This window comes from Temnothorax curvispinosus, unplaced genomic scaffold (assembly GCF_003070985.1).
Source record: "Temnothorax curvispinosus isolate PA1 unplaced genomic scaffold, ASM307098v1 QBEX01004731.1, whole genome shotgun sequence".
Taxonomy (NCBI): domain Eukaryota; kingdom Metazoa; phylum Arthropoda; class Insecta; order Hymenoptera; family Formicidae; genus Temnothorax; species Temnothorax curvispinosus.
The window spans coordinates 129,718-153,828 of NW_020214511.1; the positions used below are offsets into that span (position 1 = coordinate 129,718).

General features: G+C 37.5%; 1 protein-coding gene across 10 annotated transcripts in view; it reads right to left on the reverse strand.

Moving 5' to 3' along the window:
- LOC112453837 (ras GTPase-activating protein nGAP) overlaps nt 1-24,111 on the reverse strand; it is a 296,057-nt gene that overhangs the window by 103,136 nt on the left and 168,810 nt on the right. Inside the window, exons 2-3 of one of the 10 annotated variants that reach the window (XM_025014803.1) lie at nt 22,061-22,177; nt 17,718-17,789 (exon numbers count right to left, since the gene is read on the reverse strand). The exons of 4 other annotated variants lie outside the window; for them this stretch is intronic. In XM_025014803.1, the coding sequence (XP_024870571.1) occupies nt 17,718-17,789; nt 22,061-22,177 (189 nt within the window). Of the gene's footprint in view, nt 1-2,595; nt 2,863-9,045; nt 9,510-17,717; nt 17,790-22,060; nt 22,178-24,111 lie in introns of those variants that run through there. 5 more of the 10 variants (XM_025014810.1, XM_025014808.1, XM_025014809.1 and 2 more) reach the window with 5 other exon arrangements.

Consider the following 24,111-nt stretch of genomic DNA (forward strand, 5'->3'; position numbering starts at 1 on the left):
ATAATATACTATCAATGTAGAAACAAATTCCTTCTATATAAAATACAATAAAATTAGTAATATATCGACAAGTAATTTATTCTCGGGGGACAAAAGCGCATTGTCGCAAAGCTACAATCTCTAAGGAAATTCTTGTTCGCTTATTGGACCATTTGTTCTGCTCCACCACTAAATTCGATTCCAGCTCGATTTCAATGAGCCTACTAATTATCAGTGATCGGTTAGGTGAGTTACAATAGAGTTCCGTTTGCATGAAATTTCGAAAGCGAGTCTCACGTGTATAGAATAGAACTTTTCAAAGTAAAAACAAGATTAGATACCAGAGAAAAGAGAAAATAATTGCGTTAAAATGATATTAAAAATTCTGGTATTTTGCATATTATAGTATTATCATAATTCAAATGGTATTTATTTTATTCGGAAAAATATAGCCTTAAGGTGGTAACATAAAATTACCGAAGATTCTATATATTATGAAGTTGGAGAACTTGCAATTCTGTTATCAGAGAGCGCGGGAGAGAGAGAGAGAGAGAGAGAGAGAGAGAGAGAGAGAGAGAGAGAGAGAGAGAGAGAGAGAGAGAGAGAGAGAGAAAACGTGGCATTCGTAAGCTGCTTAAACCAAGTGCTTTCGCGAAACAAGAGAGCTTTAAAGCTCTCCCTCGTGTTCTTTCTCCGTATTTTCGCACGGGTGTACTTTATGAGGTGGCATTACTTCGTCATGTAAATGCGTCGCAACTAAACCGTATAGTTTAAAACCTCATAAAAGCGAGAGAAAAACTGTCGAGTAGTTAACGATGTAGAATGGCCGTCCAACGTAGTTAATTAAATAAGATTTATTTTTTTTAAGTAATTATAATATTTTTTTTTAACTTAAACTGCATTTTAATGAGAATCTACCGTGCTTTGTACTTTTCAGTACAGTGTTTATTTTATTGTTCAATATTTTTATTATTTGAAAGTAATCCCTTGATATTGAGTTTTGCAGATTTTAATATATGTCTATGTATATAAACAACTCCAAAACCTGAATACTATGTTGTTTGTAACTATGCGCGAATTTTCATTGCATAAACCTCAGATCTTATCACTATTGCATTACCAATATCCATAAAAAAAAATCATAATTTATGCTTTATAGAAAACGCGACAGTAAAACGCCGATGGTATCTATGCAATGTGCACATTGCGTTCATAACTTCTATTTTTCTGTTAAAAGAGGCGGAACGAGCGAATGTTCCACGAACATGAAGGAATGCATTATACTTATTGCATATATATATATATATATGCTAGATTACATCGCGTAATTTTCGCGCGATATTATTACGATAATGTCATGATGCGTGCGAGAATCTGAGAATGAATCAACTGTAATGTCGATGTACAAAGTAAGCTGAAGACAAATTTACAAGTTTGATATCTTGATGAATTTCCGTAGTATGCCAATATTTTCAATTCGATACAATCGCGAAGTTTGGAAATTGACGTGGAATGATCGGTAGCGAGAAGCGCGAATTACGAACTCGATTCCACAGGTCTCGAAACAGTCGAAACGCGCGCGTGCGTTGGTATACATTTCGCCTTCGTAACTTGTGTTAATTGCGAGCATATAATCAATCATAATCCCCGAGCGAAAACACGAGCGGCGCTTGTAATGGCCACGTGGAAGCAACAAATGATTGACGCGGCAATATTTTGCGCGTAATTGTTATATAGGAGGTTTTCTCGATTCCGCTCATAATCATCGTCGCTCTCGTCGGCGATGTTGGTACCTGCGGAATGCAATTTCTGGACTCTCGCGATTACACGTGCTAAACGCGATAACGCACGCGGCCTCGCACAGTTAACGACTTGCTTGTAATCGGCCGGACTCGTCAGGGCGATAGTGCGAGAGCAAGTTTTAACGGGGTAAGTGGATCATGGGTCCCATGGATAAAGCCATTAACAATTAACTGCGTCGCCGATATTATGGCAGTTAAAACGCGCGTCATCTCTTCACTCGGCTTCACTCTGCCGTTAGGCTAGGGAATTATTCAAATATCAATTACGACATGAAGCCCTTTTGGCAATCTGTGTCGCTGTGGGAATTTATTGGATAAATTGATAATGCGCGAATATTATCTGACACATAGATCCTTTTGAAAATATTTCCCGCCATACAAAAGAGCGGTTATGGTAATATTGTTATTATATTACTTACCTAATTAAATTAAGCGTAAAATTAACTAAACTAAATTAATTTAATTTACACAAACTCTACTCGACTCTTAATATTTAAAAATAAAAATAATAATTTCATTTAATGAGGCAGAGAATATCTTTCCGTGATTTAATATAATTTTGATACAGAAAGTTTTAGAATTCGAAAAATTGAAGCACATTTTATCAATATATGTATAATAATATTCTTGATCTCTGAATTCAAGGTAATTTACTTAAGAGTAATCTTCAGTTGATTGACGTTTTTTGTCATGTAAAAAGAATATAACATACTGCTTTACTCTCACCTTATCACGAATGCTTTGTGAAGAGAGACGCGTCGAGCCGCGTGGAGAACGTTTGCCATTATATAATTTTGAGAACTCAAAAACTTACCTCCTGCCAGTATAATTTGAATCGTGTAAGTCCGTGTCCAAGGATCCCGAAGCGGCGCCGGACACCATTCTGTCGGCACGCCGACACACGCACTCGCGCCAGGGACTCGAGATCTTTCTTATATGCACAAAAATGCTGCCACGCCGCTCTGAATGGGGCATGCCACGAGGGATTGTGTTTTACGCGGAGTTAATTTTAATATACGGTACGTGCAGTCCGAGGGACGCCACCTCACTGACAAAAGAATTCGTTCCTACAGTCGCCAAACTGAAATAGATGCCGCAGTGCAGTTAGGAGACTGAAAGACAGTGATATCCCATTATAACCAGCGGGACAGCAAACAAAAATATGCGTGATACCGCTCAGCCCTTTCGAAGTAAAAATTCCAATCTTTCAAAACCATCCGAGACGATTGAAGTTTTCCTGTTCTCTTTTATCAAGCACCGTTGTGTTGCGAAAATTCACAAGGAAAGCAGCAAAGGGATGTAATCGGATATACGCGATCAAGATGTGGGGACCTAGTTTACAACTTTCACTTAATAAATTTTCCGTCTCCCGGTTTCTACCACCCGCCGAGAGTGCGTAAATTTCTCACGCGCGATTGCCGGAACTGGCGAATTTCGCTGACTAAAGGCGACGCTCTCGGCAATTAAGACAAAGCGACATAAGCAACGAGCGCGACGTCCGGCTTCGCTCGTTGTTATCTGGTGCCACGTGAACGCACTGCGAAAAGAGGAAATAGCTCTCCAACGCGCGACTTATCTCGTCCGCTTTTCAACGTTACCAAACTTCGAACCGAACCGTTTCGCTATCCCAAGGCGTGATCTTTTCTCAAAAGTAATTTCGGAACTGTTGATACTTAAGGTCCCTTATCCAGTCCTCGAGTGAATTATGAACGAGTTGCGCATCATTAAAAGTCCTTCCAGCACCTGCTGAAACGTGACTCGAATTCTATCGTTAAGAGGATTCGCACCTGCTGTCTCTACCAACAACCGACGGAGTCGGTGACCGAATATCAAAGGAACGATCGTAAAACTAACAAAAAGAATGATTAGTATTAATTATTACATAAAAAAAATTAAGAGACGTGAAAAACGAAAGATTTACTGCAGAAACGTGTCCACAATTTACAAGTTTTATTTTAGATATATATATCACTGACAAAAAAGAGAACAAAGCATGACGATGACTTATCTGTTACTATTTATTATTAATTTTAACAAAACGAAATTATCATGAAAACTGACTATCTTGTCTTTTTTTTTTTCAGGGAAGAAGAGAAAGAGCGGAAGGCAAATTAAGGCCAGGGAAACGTTATGTGCCAGGTGCAGAAATGTGCGATAGTTAGAAACCGACCGGCCGCCCCCCTGATATAGGATTCACGTTACACTTCGTGGCGTCGACCGTTTCATGTGGCTGTCAATAAGAGCGCCGTCAAATAAATTCATCCCGACGCGATAGCAGGAAAGCTGACGCCAAGCGGAGATGATGTTTCGCTGAATCGGCTTCGACGACGCGTACGACGAGACGCAACGACCGTGATAATTCCGTCGATTGGGGTGGTCGTAATAAAAAAAGGCAGAGACCAAATCCGGGGAGCAGAACAATCTGATAGGATAATTCGACATCGCGCTGTAACGAGGATTCAATGCCCCGGGGGTATTAACTTTCGTTAACCGGCGCAAATCCTCTCGGGCATGCCATGACATATGTGTGCTCGCTCGCTTCCGGTGGGTGGAAGCGTATCGTTTTAAAACGTTTGTTTAATTATTGAGTGTGTGGGGTAGCAATTGACCCGAGTTATATGATGACAAGGACGATGACGATGACGACGAAGTAGCGGCATTTTACGTCAAACGAAAAATTGCGCTCGGCATTACCGCAGTGATATTACACCGACGGTGAAATAAATTCGCGAGTTTTGTGCATGGCGATTTACATGTCCCGCAGCTACGTGCGTTGGCACAATGATTTAATTGCTTTTATCGTACATCGAATTGAATAACCGCGTCGCACGATTATTAAACGAGTATAACAATGCCGCACGTTAAATAATAAAACAAAGCTTGTAATGAAAATAATACAAAAATACCGTGAAAATATACAAATGTTTAGTTTTTTTACGGGATATTGAAGCTTCTAACTGGTCAGACGTATACCGCACGATTTGATTGATTGATTGATTATTATTATTATTATTAGATAAACCGTTATCTCTAAAATACGTAGCGCGCTGCAGAAATTTAATATTTTGTAAACTAATTCAGTATTTTGATAAAAAGATAAAAGAAGCCGCGGCAATTGGATATCGAGTCGCCTCATCATAGTTTGTGTTTTGTGTCGAAATATATATTTCATGCCGTCCTGATGGCATAGCGTAAGCATACTTTAATCAGTAATATATGCAAGTGTACGTTGCACTAACGTGTTCACCTATAGTGAACGAGGTATAAAACAATTCCGCGAACGGCACATACTCTGTAATCAATCTCCCGAGACGTTTAACAACAGAATGACGTTACTCGTAATCATGACTCATCTGGGCGAGTAACGATTTCATACTTAACGGATCAATAACGAAACTTACTAAACTTTCGTGAAAACAGTTTTCTATGTCATTATTCTTCAAGAACAATTCATCAGTGTCACGAAGTATAAAATAAACGAACAACGATAAAATATATCAATTCATGATTCGAACATGAAAAAATTTATTTTTCTATAATTATATATTGAGAATATTCTTTAATCGCGTATTTCATGATATACCGTCTTTATTTTGATCTATTTTTTCTGATTGACCTGGTTAACCAAACAGCTTATTTTCTGTAAATATGAGTCTACATTTATGGTTTTTTTTCAGATATTCCTTTCTGTATTTTTTAGATGTCAAATTTTTCATTCGCGTCGCGACGCACGAACGGTCGTTTCAACGTAAAGGAGTTAGAAGACTCACTGGGTGGAATAACATGATGCGATGATTAATCGCTAGTCTGCCATTAAGCCCAGAGATAGACTACCGAAAAAAAACGACAATGCTATAGATATACGTGTAACAACATAATCATCATCTTATATCGTACAAAACGGTTTTGAACGACAGACAAATTATCGTTTCATTCATATGTTTGTGATAGAGCGATAGCTTTTTACCTAATAAAGGATGATTAACTCATCCCTTTTTCTTCAAATAAACACGTCATTATCGACAAGTGTTGAAACGTAAAATTTTGGAAACGTTTCCACTATAACAGTATTACCTTTCTACAGTCGAATCATAACGCTAATAGTATTGTAACTGATAGCGAGAATAACCGTGGGAAGACTGTTTATCTTATCGGCTCTCGTTAGCCAACAATTCTCTTTGACTAGATTAATCTTCTTAAGAATGAGATAAAAAATCCATCATTAACATTTAATTCAATCAAAGCAAAATATTATACGCACATGTATTGTAGTTATTTTTATAAATTATATTCTACGCAATAGTACAAAAGAGACATATGTTAAACAAATAATTGCTAAAGTCCACTAATAAGATATAGATATTATGAAACACACAATTATAGAATAAAACATTAAAACGTCAAATATTTTCTTTGCAATTAAATTCCCTGCAATATATTATCTTCAATGTAAATGGGGCATATTTTATAAGACAACAAGAAGAGAAATTTCTTCGGAAAACTTCTCGCGGAAGTAAAGAAAGCCTAGCGTTAGATAATGGAGAAAGGAGTAGGAGTGCACTTTACGTAGACAGAATTGTCTAGACGGAGTATTGTCGAGTGGCGCATTGTCAGGGTCGCTTAGGTGTGGTCAGTCATTGTTACGTCTTCCACGGTGATGCGTGTGTGCGACGGCTGTAAAACGGGTACTTTAATATCTGTAATTCATACCACATTGCACAGCCGTAATGTAATAGCGATGCCGCGCAAAGTTATTTTCGTTCTCTTAGATTTCACTCTTGCCTCATTTCGCTGTCCACCCTAACTTATCCGTAGGTGTATAAAAGCCCTCAGGCAATAATGGCTAATTGTTAAGCGTAACATTATACGGGATCAAATATGGAAGTCGCACGAGGACAGATCTCATAATGCAAATGTTGTATCTATATGTTTGCCTAACTAACTCCACAATATTCGCCAATGATTATTTGCGTACGTAATATATATGTATACATACGAATATGTATACGAATATGTAACGAATATGTAACGTAGGTAATTTAAATACATTAATCGTCAATCAATACCGATGACTGCCAATGAACATCATTCGTGACAATCGATGCGTGTAACCTAACACGAATAGCCTGCAGAAATTAACAACCGTATACAGGTTGCTTCAAAATTGCATCTAATTCTTTAATGACGCGTTTCGCGATAAAGTTGATTTTTTTTCTAACTTGTGGGTAAAGTAAAATATCTTCTTGATAAAACTTTAAATCAAACTTCTAGCGGATCGAAGCCTGCCAGCTAAGTGAACGGTAACACGGACAATTTAATTAAGAGAGGGTTCGTTAATTCTTATCATTCTTATTACGACATTATATCCTATCGCGGTGCGTAATAACACACAAAGGGTTGACACTCATCGGATGATGCGGGAAGGGACGTCGCGTGATATAGAGTAACAGGTTTCATACGTCGCCAGAAGACGAGACCGGGGCACAAAAGATAGTCGTTCCGATCGGACGACGAACAGAAGGATCGAGTTCGGAGCAAAGAAAAGAAAGTTGAGTCGCTCGTTCGCGGTGCACGGCATTGCTCGCTTAAACTGCGCCTAACCGGTGCGAGATCTTACGAGTTAATCTACGAATAGTTATACTCGCCTATCGAGGACATCCATCGTATCAATTCCGCGATATTCTTTCTCATGATTGCCAGCACGTGATAATCTTATAAAAAAGAAAACTACTGGAAAGCAATTTAGGATGAAAGAAGAGAATCGCAAATCGTATATGTCACGTTTGTTATAGAGTGAAGAGATACGACCGAGTCCGCGAACGTGATTTGCGAAAATGTTCGCGGATAAATTATATCGAGGGAAATCCGATCCCCGCGTCCGGATTCGTAGACGCTCTAAATTTCGTAAAGGCTCGCACGAGCGGCGATTTATTTTCGGTCACCCCGTAGAGACACGCCCGCCGAGAGGGTTGCCTGGAAAAATTCGCAATAAAGCACCTACATCGCTCCTCCTTCGCCATACAAGCCGGCGCGGCGAGCCGGCGAGTCGAGTGCATCGTGCATCGTGCATCGTTACTCTTTCACTAACAGCTGCGGCGCGGGTTGTGCGTAAACAAGCGCGAACGAGCGATTCTCGTGACGAATGCGCGCGCAAGCCGGTCGACAGCCGGCGATCACAACGGAACCTAATCGGCCTAATCTCCGCGCGAGCGACTATCTACGAACTCCCATTCTTTCTCGCGTAGGAAGAGTGCCTGTGTGACTCTAAACTCCAGTGACATTCGCAGGAAAGACCGAGACACAATGAAATTATTACATATGATAAAAGAGAAATAGACATTGTGATAGGCATGAGAAAAAAGAGAGACTGAAATATACATTAGTTAAAATAAAATAATAATTAGTCACGAGATTTACTAAAGACAGTTTACAGCTCCATTCTTTCCGTTCGCGAAATTATAATATTTAAATACGTGCCTGATAAATATATAGATTCTTGTCTATATCTTACATAATTTGTACAAGCAATAATATTATATAATCTTTTATTACGACAGTTTTTAATCATACAACGAACTGCGGCTCTTTCTCCATTATCTGATAATAATAAAAATAATTTCGTATCTTATTATTTAAATTCTACGTAATAGAATTCTATGTGATAGAATTTAAATAATAAGATACGCGCTCTTCTTACTTATGATAAGAAATATTTTAGAGAAATCCTTTTTCGATAATACAATCTGCTTTAAAATAATGTCGAAACATTTATGATGCCTTTATTGGCGTTAAAATAAATGAGACGCTAAGTTATATCTATCTAATATAAAAAATATTAATATATAAAATATATAATAAATATTATAAAAAAGCTCTATCAATATAAAAGGGAACTCCAAACTGCATCAACTTAAAAAAAATCTGAGATGAAAACCATGAAATATTGCAACAATGTATAAAAAATAAGGAATGAGATGTAACATTAATGTATAATATACAATATCAATGTGCAAAATAAATTACTAAAAACCGACAACTAATTAACGTAACTAACGATATGTGCGTGTGTTTGAGGAACGAATAATTGATTAGAAATAAAATACAAAAAATATAATAAGAATGTATATGTATTTAATGTAATTCATAAGATAACGAGTTCTATTTAAAGTAAGTTAATTCTTTTATCTAATCCTTTATTCTATACACACCGTTGCCTCGACCTCGGACTGCAATCAACTTCATTCAGCTAAAACGCAATACCTACAAATACACAGGGCGACGATGAAAGCTAAGATGCACCTGTTTACTCCAACTGACGGAGCGCGGAGTAACGGCGCTAAATCACGCGTTTAAAACGCACACAGAAGCGCTTGCATTCGAAAATTTAATACGCGCACACAAAATCCCTCTGGCATACCCTGCATATCCGTAGCGCGGACACCAACTCCGGAAGTCGGAGCGCCGCGCCGTCGAGAGGGATCAAGAAGGATCAAACGGACGACGTCGATGCCGGGACACCTGGACGTCGTCGTCGACGTACGCGACGATCAAGTTCAATCACTCGCGCGACATTCGCGTGACACCGATCGCGCACTGTTACGCGTCGAAGCCGTAGTATTTCGGCCGAGGGGGGCGGCGTGGGCGGTAAGTCAAACGACAACGAAAATACGAGTTCGGATGCGCACTTCGGATCGCCGCGTACCGCCACGCGGGAACATCAGAACTGAACTGCCGCAACCGCCGCCGCCGCTATGGGCAGGTTCAGCACGGTACGCGAGCGCGACAGTGTGTAGGTATGCGCGCGCGCGCGCGCGACTCCACTCGCAGCAACGTTCACGGCGCTGCCGTCGCGCGTTTAGGCGAATACGTCTTCTCGCCAGAACGGATCAGCTGATTCCCAACGTCCGAACAGTTGGCCTCAGATTTAAAAGCACTTTTTGTTTCGTAGATCTTTAAGAATTTTCAAAAATCTTTAAAGATTCTCTCCGTAAAAAATGAAAATGATTATGATACTTATCGAAATTTGTTGACGCGATGATCTTTTCTGGAGTAAAATAATAATGAAATAAATTTTGCATATTTTATGTTTTTTAAAACTATTATTGTTAGCTTTAGGTCTAGAAATAAGTTCTTAGAACTCATCTATCTTGTTAAAAGATAACGATTATCTCTCAATTATCTATGCGTCGTATACGCCTTACGTTAAGTATTCTTTTAAGCGGAAAATAGAATTTCTAAAATTCTTTTCTTCATAAATAAGAAATATGCGTTTAATAAGTTACGAAATTATTTTTTACTTTCGACGTTTCTTATCTTTTTTATTTCCTTCACTGTTTTGTTCTTTGGTTTTAACTACTTTTATTATATTCATTTCTTTTAATGATTGATAAAGACTTTCGGTGTAGATCGAAACGTCCCATTGTATATTTAGAATTTATTAAATTATTTTATTTTTAGTTTAACATCTTTTGTGTGCTCGTTTATTGGCCCTTGAACTTTTCGCATTGTTTTGAGACATACAAACTTTAAGACTTTTCATTTGAAATTATTTTTATTGTCAGCAGTTGAGAACTTGTCGCTGTAATTATTGCATGATTAAGAAGTGTCGCGTAATTAAAAGATTATATAATATTATTAATTTGTTACATTAAGATGTAAAGAATATATAGGTATGATGTGCGCAAATATCATAATTTTACGAACAGAAGGCTTGGAACCGTACGATCTAAACTGACGTTTAGGAAGGCTCGTAATTTCGACAAGCACATGAATCGAGCACGTGCCAAGTCATCTGGACAGAAATGTGAAATACTGAAACGCGAGAGAGAGAAGGATAAATAGCACCAGATTGAGAAAAAGGACAAACTTTGAAAAGCGACGGAGAAAAAGCAAGCGAAGTCTCGTTGACACGTGTGTGAATGAACTCTTTCTCAGTTGGGGTTCGGAAACCCCATACAATGTTCATGAAATATATAAGTATATTACGGCAAATGCTTCGCGCGGTGCAATTTTTCCGTCAAAATATTCACTAGACATAAAAGTGTGAGAATTATAAGATTGGTAAATGTTATTTAACTTTTATATGTTATCTAATCTAGGTAATTAGACATCTAGACATTAGAAAGGAATTACGAAATAGATGCAGTTTTTATTAGCCTATAAAACGCGTAACGTAATTAACAATATAATAAAATAATGCAACTCTTTGATATTTATATAAATTTATATAAAAATTATATAAGATCAATAAATGAATAAATTTATATAAATTCATTATATAAATTCAACGTATCTTTTATCAGATTTATTAATTTATACGCCATGCGTTTCTTTAGAATTCATCTTCTCTATCGTTCCCTATCGTTCCCTATCCTTCGTGTGCGATCTCGCGCAGCGAGAAACCTACATCAGCTTTAAACAGCGTGTATAGGTCAGATCGGTGTAATTTCACTGACGCTCCGAGAAGGTGGCATCGTGCGAAAGTGTAAGCCAGTCGACGCGGTGGTAAAGCGGTGTCGAACCGGTTCGCACCGAAACGAATTTCGAGATGCGCTAACGGCGGCGAAAGCCGGACCAATGTCGTTAGACGAAGGACGAAAATGCGACACGCTCGTTTGCAAAATTGCCATTTGTAGATACTGATAACGTAGTAAAAATCAGATTGAAATCATGGAAAAGAGTAATTTATTTCGTAATGTATGATATCAGCGAATGCTTTAACATTTCGAGAATAACAAATATATGTTTGAAGAACGTTTACGCATTTCATCGAGCATTATTACGTGACGATAAAGTTTCATAAAGTAAAAGTAATATATTCTCAATGTACGAACGCGTCATCACTCTCATTGTCGGTGTATTTGGGTTCCCGTTCGGCATTTATGAACGAGCACTCCATTGTACAAGCGGTGACACATCAATTAAAATGCATCAAGGATAGCGGGCAATTTGCATCGTAGGAGAAAATCTGATTTATTTGAGCTGACACAATTTCTCCTCGCTTTTTCGTGCCGGCCAGTTTTGACCGTTCTAGGTTGACCTTTTACCGAGCCACTTTAGCCAATCTCTAGAACCGATAGCGATCGCGACAATTTCTCCACTCTCAACACAGCCAATTTCCCGTGTGCATGTATGCGTGCGGCAGCTGCGTGCGAGATATAATTACGATTACCCGATCGTCGCTTTCTGTTCGACCGCGAGCGCACCTGCGCTTGATAGTTTCTGTCGTTGAACGGACATCTCTGCGTGTTCAATTCCCATAATAGTAATAAACTTTTTCTTTGCGCTACAACGTAAAAAACTTAATTTTTTAGAATATAATTTTATTAATTCTGTGTTCAGCAATAATGTTATAAAACTGAATATAGCTTACTTTATTCAACAACTAGTGAGAGAAATCATTATTATTATGTTATTACATTTTTAATTGACAGATTGAAAACAAGAGACATAAAAAAATTCATTCATAAAGACTTCATTACTATTATAAATGCTTCGAATATTCGATCATTAATACATAAACGATGCAAATCATAATATAGCTCAGAGTGCTCTGCGTTTCATTATAATTAATTATATAAACTTATATTCAAGCATTTAATAAGATATTCTATATTCAATTTTCACTTTTGCGCATTAAATGTCTTATCAATCCCATTCTTGATCTCATTTTACTATCCTCCTCTTTTTTAGTACTTTTCGTGTACAGTTTCTAAATTCCAAGTTACATAAAATAATGTTTTAAAAACTAGAAATGTTATATTTGTTTTTTTTTTAAACGATGCGAGTTTCAAGATGCAAACGATTAAACTCCTGGTTTAAACGAGCGAATGTCATTTATCATTGAACCCGCATGGATCGGCGTAGCGTGCACTTTACCTACCAACCGACTTCACGTTCTCCTTATTACTTACGCTGCTTTTTTTTCGTGCTTCTCTTGTTGCTTCTTTTCCGCGCGCTTCTTCGCGTACGATGTAAAAGCGAACGCGCCAGCAAAACACGTGAGCGAACCAGTGCCACGGTTACAGAACGAATTATTTTTAGCCTGCGGATGCCGCGCCGCGCCGTCGAGAGCATCGCAAGGACTCCCGTTGTTCCGTGAATATACATATATGAAAGGCTTGGAAAATCAATTCAAGCAAGAATCCTCGCTATCGTCTCCTGTTATGTTAATATATGCCGTTTTCATGATAGACGTGCGCATAATCCAGTTGACATTTTTAAAATCATACAGCATTCATTTTCTTGTGTTTCGATATGACTTTTATCTTCACCTTTCGCACTATTTAAATATTGCAGCTGTTAGAGCTACAAACAGATGTTTCCAAGAATGATCACCATTTCGATATTATCCACATTGCTGCAATTGAAATCAAATCTTTGTTAGAAGTTTCTTCTTCAATAAATATCAAAGTCAAAATATCGCGCTAATATCAAAAATCGAAATGTTAGATTAGACGAAAGATACTTTGATAAATAAAAAAACTATAAATGAGAGAGATATATATTGCTATTAGAAAATTAGTTTCCAGATTGATCCAAGCATAATGCGTAATATAAAGAATCGTATATATTAGTTATCTATCCGTCCACAAACTTCTGAGTAATTTGAGGTTGGAAGATCATTAGGTGGTTCCATAAATGGAGCGGAGTTTGCTCCTCGAACCGTTGCGATATTCCTTGATAAATGAGGTCGGGAACGAAAGAATTCTCGTTTCGCACAACTTTTCCAATTTCCGAAGATTGCTTTTCCGATCTCTTTATCGTCGTAATACAGCAAGCGTTAACTATAATGGAAGCCTACACACGAAAATATGTTTACATCGTGACACTACCACTTGTACTTTCCCACAAAAAATGCGCGATAAACTTCTTACTTTGAAAGAGTTTTGCGAAACATCCGCTATATAACATGTTTGACACGGGACGCAGAAAATGTCCGAAAAAGAATTTCAAAAGAGTCGAGTACTCTTTTTATATGCGGAACTCGCTACTTTTACCGTTGGAAAAGTCGTCTATGTTCATGAATGATGTTCATGAATGAGATAGATGATAAATGAATAAGATTTTCTCAATCATTGTAAAAAAGTCCATTATTATACGTGATATTTAAACAATATCGTTTTATATGCTACAAATTTCGTCTTTTATTTCATAAATGCTTATATATAAACCGTAAGCAAATATTTAGAAGGCAAGAAAGCTAATGGGCTTCTAGCTTATTTGAGATTTCTAACATGTTACTGTGCGTTTCGCGTTGTTATGTGTACAGGATATGAATATTCAATATCGCGTTTGATAAAAGCGGCAGAATAAGATACTTTAGGAAAGAGAAAATGTAATTATTCAGACAACGTTTTTTTTTGCCGAAGCATAATACTTTCCAGAAATTTTACGATCCATCGTTGTCATAATGAAACGCCTTATTACTTTGACCTAGGTAAACTTCTTTTCCGAGCAGATCTCTCTTCTAACATGACTTTCGTAGCCAACAGCTGCCAGCGGCAAAGTTACCTTCCTCCATTTGATATTTTAATAACGAGAAAAACATCGTTTAGGTAGCATTAAGCTTCTCAACGTTCTATAAACTTTTCATGAATAAAACAATCATATATAAGACAAGTCAAACAAAATATTGTGAATAAATATGATATTGCTCCAATGAAAAATTGTTTGCAATGTTTCGTTTTACGTATTTATGTTGCTTTTATTTTTAGGTTTTGTTGTAAGCAAATACATTATCTCGCGTATGATACGATTCTTTATCTCCGACACAGATCTCACGACATTCTAACGGAATGTACGCGATATATCGGTACACCATGGTACACGGGTATTGTTAGTGGAGGAGAAAAAAAATCGTGCGAGCGGAACGAAGTATCGATCAATATTTCCAGGGCGTTCTTATTGTATGCGCGATTAATAATAGTTATTGGGCGCGAGAGCTGGCGCGCGCCGTATCGTCGGGAAGATAAATTCCTCGGGAGGATATGCGGACCTTGAAGCGGACGGAAATTCTGCGGCAAGCACATGGACCACCTCTAATGGCTATCCGATGAAATATGTACGGCAAGCGGCGGAGCATAACCATTTCCAAAATCCCCCATTCGCGCGCGACGACCTAGATATACATACATATGTGCGCGTTACGTATACACAACTTGGGAGATGACTTGTACGAACAAGTACGAACAATGTGCTGTACGCAAAACGATGCATTATGCTGTCGCATTAGCCTGGCTCTTAGCCATGCCGCATCATAAATACGCGCTAACAATGCTCGCTAGGTCTTCGCTTTGTGATAATGACATCGAAGGTGAAGTATTCATATGCATGGTCGATAATTTTCTGGTTTCGCATGACGCACTGTGTTACGTGTTACGCCGTTTGTTCCCGTTGCTTGAGATCCATTTACCTTGAATCCAGTTCTCCGCACCGCGCCAAAAGCGCATTTCGAATGCTTCTAATAAGTTCTAGCTGAGAAGACAAATGGGGCAATCACCCGGATTAAAGTCTTATTTGAAAGACGTGTTTTCTCTTTTAAAGTAGCACTGTTCCGTGATCTGTGTCACGGCGTCGTAAATTTGGTAGCCGCTGACTTCAAAATTAATTTCCCCTATCGATAAAAAATTTAAAAAACATTTATAATATTTCATCTCAAGAAGTTTCGAACTTGCTAATTAGAATTCATTACAGCTGCGATGATGTAATTTTAATGACCAACGATTTCTGAAATGTACGTTACTGTATTTGCTGGCACACAGAGCGCGTAACATCGAGAAACAGCGGGCAAAGTTAAAGTTCGGTATTGAAACTTGTATCGATAAAACTGTGCCCGCATTTCCTCGAGCCGCTTGCCAAGAACTGATCCCGTGCAAACAGAAGTTATACATGAAACATAACGCGCCGAAGAAGTTGGCTACGCGACCTGCTTCGTCCAATATTAAACGAATAAAATTATGGTACAGGAAAACCGTCGAAGAAATTCTGGCAATGATACAATAATACTATTATATATTCTCATTTCCTATTAGATCATGCGTCGTTTAAGCGTCAATAAAAGTATATTAATGTATCTTTTCATTCGTACACACTCTTTCAAATGCAATTGCTGTTTTTAAACGTAATTTGTTGGCGATAAAAGTCGAGCGACATAATGATACAATCTTGAAACGTGTTTAACAAAGAATTTGATGCAATCCGTGGAGAATAATGGAAGAGGAAAGAAAACAGGAAGTTAAGTCTTCCTCTGCATGCTGATGAAAAGACGAAAAAGTGACACTGTTCAATGAAAACACAACAATGAGAAAGCGGCACAACTCTCAAAGAAGCTGAAAGAGAAGAGCACCTGCTGCTAGATTTACCTTGTCTCCAACAATATTCTTCCGGTTCCGGTACGTGTGATTGATACTACAAAGTACACGTTCTCACCGGATGCCATCGGAAACAATTCGTATCGTATCGACACTATAGCGCTAAAAGTAATTTTTACGTCAATTATTACAATGATAAATTTCTATCGAGAGATTAACGTATCTTCCATTGTATTAAAATCGTTTGTTTTTGCAACCTATACACTTACAGAGACTTTTTAAAAATTAATTTTTATAGAAATTATTATCTTTGCCTCTCTTCCGTACTAACAGTTTTCAGTATTTTATGGAACTGACTATTTTAAATCTTAAAATACTTGCTAAAATCTTTAAACATGTCGAGTTTAAATTTTTTAAGTCATGGATCAGCAGAAGATTATGAGATAATTACGGAAAATAAAGGAATAATTTCGCGTAGAGGAAGAAAATTAACCTGGAACGGAAGGACATACGAGTATGACGTACGTACGAGCGCCGAAGGATAAGATGCACTTATGGCATTTGAAAAGAAGATAACGAGACAAAGACGGAGAAGCGCATGCTGCATTCGTTGCATGTCCGAGGCTCATGTGTGTCAGCGCGTACGTAACGCACGGAACGGCCGGAAACGCACACGGTATTCGTCGGCCTAAGCTACAAACAAGCTGTGTCCATGAGTGGCGGCCGCATATGCGGCAATTTGAATAATTAACGCGCACGGGGTGCCCCAACGCGCGGGTAGATTGTCTCCCTGCGAGACAAATGCGTTTGCCAATCGACGGACCGAGAAATAAGGGTCACTCGGTTATATCGTCAATAAAAACAAAGGTGACTGGTAAATTATATCGAGAGAATAAAAAAAATGTCATGGCCTTTTTAACGATCGCGCCACAGACCGAGTCGACCTCGGAAGGCGCGGCAGCAAATAGAAAAATTAGCGATTTTTCACGAACTGCAATTGACAGTGCAGTTTGCACAATGCACGAATTTCAATAGTTTTGTTGCGTAAAGCGGTGTTGCGTTCACGGACAATGTGCAAAACGGCTCGAATTCTCAAAGGTTACTATACTATTCGAGGTTATTACATTTTGATTTTATTTCATGCTCTAAATTTATTTCATTGCTTTAAATTGCGTTGAATTAATTCGCAGCGCGAATAAAATTAATGAATATTGTAAGTCAATTAATTACACATGAAAAATTAAGCGGTTTTTGCTGCTGCATTTCCACTAATAAATGAAAAAATTAATTAATAAATCGATTCCAATATTCCTTTATGTCCTTAATTTCAATAGATTCGCTGGATCGTATTAGCGTTCAATTTTTTCGCTCTTAATCGATGCGAAACACCGCAAGATACTGCCTTTTGAAGCAGCGAACAATCGTAAATACGCATTGAATCGCGCCGGCATATTGAATGCTTCTGATCTTTCCACGATCGCCGACGTACGCATAGCGGCGTTATTTCTCGGGGAACAATCGCGCTTGTAATTAACATTCCCAGGAAACGACCTGGTAGCACGCTTGATTGTAAAATTGATATTAGCGACTAATTAACTTCGCAGACTGATTAACTAGATTTTACCTTCATCGTCAATCTGCTGTACTATTATCTGCGGTGGAAAACCTCTTGGCAAAGACTGGGACTTTAACTCACCTGTAACAAAAAAAATATAAGATATTATCAGAAACGTTAGTTTTACCAATGATTAACGATCGTTTACAACACAGTCTTAAACAGAATAGAATGCAATCGAAACAATTACGCAAGTATATTACGTAATTACATTTCCTATTTTTAAATGAAAAAGTTTCTTCCTCGAAATTCAAATTATTTACGTTGGTCCAGGCAAGATATTGCCACTGATAAAACAAATTTGTAATTTTCGCACAAATAAGACTTTGAAGATATATAACATTGATCAATCTAGAACGATATTTATTATCAGTGATGTTTCGACGTCTCTTTATTGGGGACGATCTATTTGTTAAATCGCTGAGTCAAGGAAAGCAAACTTGACCCTCGATGTCTGGCCCGACTGAATCTAGCAGAACACTCACATTTACGCACTCCCCGGAAGTGTCGCAACGGATTATCTCCAATCGCGCGAGTGGAGACTTTGGCAGGGATGGAACTTCCCTCGAGTTCGTGTATACTTTAGGCACCCCCACATAAAAATTAATGAAGGCATTTTCATTGAATTCGACCCGGGTCAAGCACCGCGACGCACGATCGGACGTACTGGCTGAGCCCAATCTGGTCAATTAAACCAATTTCGGCGACCCTTCGGTCTGTCGGAAACTATCGGCGATTTTCTCCCGCGTCCTTTCGCAAGGCAGAACACACGCATGCACATATACGTACATACTCATTCGGGTCACGGGGCATGACCGCGAGCGAACGATGCATTCGTGCAAACGCGGAACGTATAGATATACGTGCGAAATTACATGAACCAATTAAGGCCTTCTCAACCACGTCTGTTGATCTGTCAATCCCGCGCTCGTTTGTGACACTTTATACGCAGTGGATCGCGCTAACGAAGATCGCCGTGACATAAGTGAAAAACTGCAATATATGTCACGCGTTCTTAGGATATAATAATTTTTGCGGATATGAGAAATTCGGTATACCGTAAATATGTTCGTTGCTATATGTTGCGTTGGGTAAATATGGCTTTTCGTAATTACTCGCGGCAACGATGTAAATTAATTTTGCAACATAGAGGAACAGAACGAGTAATATCGCGAATTATTTTAGCGCAGTGACGCATGAATGAAGCCAACACCATTAGCGCTTATTTTGTATTATTTCTCTTTTCATTGTATTATTTCTTCTTTCTCTTGTTCTGTCTGTAATTATATTTATTCCATATTTCACTCTTTCGCAGTCAGTGAGATTAATTTCGGGGCATGGTCCCTTATTTATTAAAATTTAAGTAATAAAAGCAAATACACATTGAATGAGTAGTTTCTATAGCTTCGCTAAAAACAATAATGTCTTCTGTACAAAGTTTAACGTTGCAACAAATAAGGTCGCCGGTAATTAAATCACCTTTGACTTTTGCTCATTGCGTAAGCCGGCGATTCATCTCGCGTAAGGTTACTTTTCATTAGATGCTCTGGTGAGTAATTCGCCAATTGGCCAGTTATTTCACGATTATGAAATATTTGTTCTAATGTAAAAATTAACATGTAACATTAGTCTGCTATTTTTTAAAGATAAAAACGCATATTAAAATCGATAAAGTGCTGTAAAAGCACTTGAACATTAGCGTATATTTTTCGTTACATGTAAGTTTATACGAGTTGAAATGTTGGAAAAAACCATTTTACTGCAAAAACATATTAAATTAAATTGTAATCTGTACTCTATATAAATTAATTATACAGTGTTATCTGCATTTATACGTACAATATGAGTGTTGTTTTCAATAACAAAAACTATATTACATTATCATGCATATAATAATTAAATGTTCTATACCATAAAATTTGACCTTTAATGTTGTCAAGTAAATAATAATAAAATACGAGCGCTAAAAATACCGAAAGTAATCCATTTTAATTGTCTCCTAGCCATGCGATAAGAATCTGCAGAAACGATTTTCGCGTGTTCAGAAGGCGTGTCGCCGCGCTTGTCATTATGTTACTTAGAATAGGATAACTATAACCGTTACGGACTACTAATTCCACGTTTCTGTGCGTCGCGCGTTTCTATGTTATCTGAAATCTTCTGAAATCGGTAACGCTTCTCACGTTGCGCAACGATTAGAATATGGTGAGAAAAGCGGGTGAGGGCTCGAAATAAAGGAGATCACATTAGAAGAGATCGCGAGATCGTCCGTTTCTTACGAAATCCCATTGCCTCTCTTTATGGTCATTGCGTCATTCTGTTCACGTTAATACTCGGCGAGCAACTCTCCCGAGAGCGAAAAAATCGTCGTTTGCTCTCCGTCGCTTTCATACTCTTCCACGAAATCGCCTTTGTCGTTGGCACAAATGAAATTAATCGCTATAGGGCGAAACCAGGTCATAGTGCGTAACGAGATATGATCTTTTTTTGCTCCGTCAAATGGCGCATAATATCATTAATTTTATACATCACGGTACATACAATTGAGTTTAGCTTCGACATAAAATGAAATTTTACGCGAATACTTCGTCCAATAACAGCGATTACATTTACTATGATTTAAAGAGCTACAAATAAGAAAATAATAAAATTAATCGCTGAGAATAATATACAATAAAAACGAATTAGTCGTATATTATTTATTTAGCATCAAAACGCAATTTAATCAATTTATAAATTTAACCTTTAATCTATATCTGCAAACCGATCTTTACCCACAATTGTGTATAGCTAATTAACAACTCGCTAATTTAATAACATTGTTTAAAATTAATTACAATAATGTAATTATATTAATTTACATTGCTTTATCTGTAATCTATTCGCGACAAATGTCTCCAATCCTGCTCATCCAATTGTAATACATTGGCAAATTAATAAATTTCGATTTATTTACTATTCAACGCCCATGCATTTAACTTGTATGATTAACAAGAGGGTTGGCGAACGAGAGAAACGACTCGAAAGACACCAAGGATATTCTTCGGCTGTAATTGCACACCAGTTGTCTTTTTCTGGTTGAGAAACCGGGACACATTTTTCCTGCCGGTTGGTGAATTGAATCTGCTCGCGTTTCTTGGTCATTGTTTCGCGTTCTCTGCATTTTTAACTGCAGCTTCGCCGCCTCTTTTGCGTAATCCGGTGAAAGCCGCATTCATTGCGCACCTTTGCCAATTTCCACGCGCTCGGTCTACTTCCGCCCTAATCTGCGCGAGATCTTGAAGAAATCTCGCATGCTTAGCAAGCTTAAGGATCTGCAAACGGCGAGGAAAATTGTTGCGACGGTATGAGATAAGTATATATAATGTATTTCGCAGATTACGCTCCACCATTTTCAATTGTGTTTCACATGAATTTCGTAGGGTAATCACAGCTTTTCACTTTCACAGAGAAAGAACTCTCAATGATGTGCAAATAAAGAAAATTGGACGGTTCAATTCGATATCACAAAAGATCCGGTTTGGATAATAATAATTAATCAGTAATTTCATTCTCCTCTAATTCATTCTTTCTCGTTTAATTTTGCATTTCGTCAATTATTCTGTTCAATTATTTTCATTTACATTACTGTTCGAAATTAATATTCGATGTATGTCTTCCACAAGTTTCGTACAAATCATATCGCTGTCAATTAAAACTTTATATCTAGAAATCCGTTCTTCGATCGAGTGCAATTTTAAATATCGCATTGTGTACAAAGTAAATAAGCGAGCATGCCCACATATTTGTTCCATATGCGATTTCTCATTTCAGTTTCGCGGATGGCCCGCGAATATGGGTCATATAGTTTGCGCGCATGAGTGCCGCAATACTACCCGCACAACTGCATCGAAAAACTCTTTTTACCCGCGACCCGAAATTCCGGTACAGTTTTGCGTCGTAACGGCGACCATAGATCGTTCTATATTGCGGCTTTCGTTTGCGCAGCAGTTCCCGTCTCATTCGACCGACGAAACGCGTAAAAATACTGCTGGCTCAATTCCAGCCGGTCGATCTTCTCGCGTAAACACTAGGAAAATCGTTCTACCATCTTTCGACATGATCGTGACGAGAAAAGCAATATCTTTCTAGATATGTGAATCGAACGAATAAAAGAGCGAAATTAAATAAATGCAATGATCTGAGAAAATAGATTGGTTGTTTGTAAAACTTGTTATTACCGAAGGAAACACTCGAAAAGATCGACAAATACTATATACTAAAAACTTCTTTAGTTATGACCACAAAATTATAAAATACATTTTTTATAAGATAATATTTATGAAAATATGTTTACGCGAGAGCACACTTACACTCCACGAAAAGATGATTGTTATCATGCTCGCGCAACGAGGACAATTCCGGATCCAAGGTATGCCTGTGTTGGGATCCTCTTCTTGGCAACGTAGAAACTCGTCGTAATAACGGCGCTATACGGGCATTACATTTGCGTTGACAAATCCAAAATTATGAAAATATGAAAAGAATAAGCGTATAGCCTTATCGAGAAAGCTATAAAGTGTCTGTCAAGCATACGCAAATAAGAAAAACTTACTAAATATAAGGTTTAACTGTGCTACTTGTATTTAGAAAATGTTGTCAAATTAGTAAAAATGTTTTCAAGTTAGTAAAAAGTAAAGTGTGATTACTGTGATTGGAAAAATGAGCGATATTTTATAAATTTTTAATGTTTAATAGATAAAGAATATATGTAGATAGTATATTTTTATAGGTAAATATAGAACAGATTAATATGTATAATTGTTATTCATATTAATAATATCCAATGTTTTAATAAATAGTGCGTGTTTGATAAGCGTCGATAATTCACAAGACATCTTTCAGATAAAAAAAGATATTTAAGCATCTTAAACATCCGGAAACTACAAGCACCAATCAATTGAGAACCACTGTCGCAATCAGAAAACCAGATAAGACCGACGACAAAATACGGAAACGCTTCCGTAACTCTATCGCTTCGCACACGTATGTCCGTACTGCATTTGAGGGGAAAGGATGCGAGGGGAGAGAGAAAACAGATATTTAATACAGAGACATGCTGGTCCATTCATCTCCGTCGGAATGGTGACTGCGCGGTAATCTGCTGAAATTGCCATACACATATGCATACCCGCATACACCACGTTATATTCTTCGTACACATTCGTATTCGATAGCTTATATGAATTATAGTTTATCAACTATATATTTTGGAAGAAATAGGTTATGAAAACAAGTCTGTGGACTATATATAAATCTATAGACTTGTTTTCGTAACCCATTTCTTCCAAAATTGACGGAAGCAAATATAGATAGACGTAGCATTGCGGTATTTTTCCTTCCGGTTGTCCCACATATTGTCTTCGAATTATTATGTATATTGCTAAACGTTGATGTTGATTTAATATGAATATTATATGTATACACATATATTTTTGCTATTGTTGCCATTTTCTTATCTGTCTTAATTCTTTTTCTGCAAATAAAACCGATAACCAGTTCATGTTATCTTGTCCACCGCATATAGTAAACGGACCACGTTGATATATTGCAACATACTGTTGAATCTGTGATGCATTGTCGGCGATTGTGATTGCGCGATGTACTGATCGGCAGAACGCTAAAGCCGTTTCATTAGCAAAAGGACAAGAGAAAGCGCGGTCAATTTCCAAATCACAATTACACGTGTTTAGCGAACGTGCAATTTACTTTCGAAACCCGTAATACCTGCGATTTATTTCATCCGTATTTTTACTCCCGTGTTGAATCCACGCGCCGTCACACGGATTCATTCAGAAGAATTATTTTGAAAGAAAACATTCTGTGTTATAGCACGTGCATACGTGCAACATAATCAAAAATTAATTCTGTTAATCTATTTAACACTTATGAATTTAAAACGTCAAATAAAAATTTTATGATAGATAATCATTTCTATATTTTGACTTTCTAAAACAATTAAATGATCCAAAAATTTAAAAAATTTTCATATGATGCAAAATAAATTTATAAATCCAATTAATTACAAATACAAAAGATATATCTTTCAATTCTGTGAAAATCAAATCCGAGAATTGAAAGAATTCAAGCCATTTCGCGAATCGCGAAAGAAAGGAGCAATAATAAGGCGTGGCTCATAATGAGGAAAGACTATCATCTCGTCAACCACGCTGTATTTCCGGTGCGAAATAAGCAGACGCGCTACTCCTTGCCGTACAAGGAGATTGACTCATAAGACAACGTAGGAGGAGCCAGATGAACCTAGCCCACTACTCAATACGATGATTCCGTTTGAAAACTAGATTCTCAACCGGTTCGTTCAACATCTTATCGCAACATTATACCTATGTATAATATTAGGAAT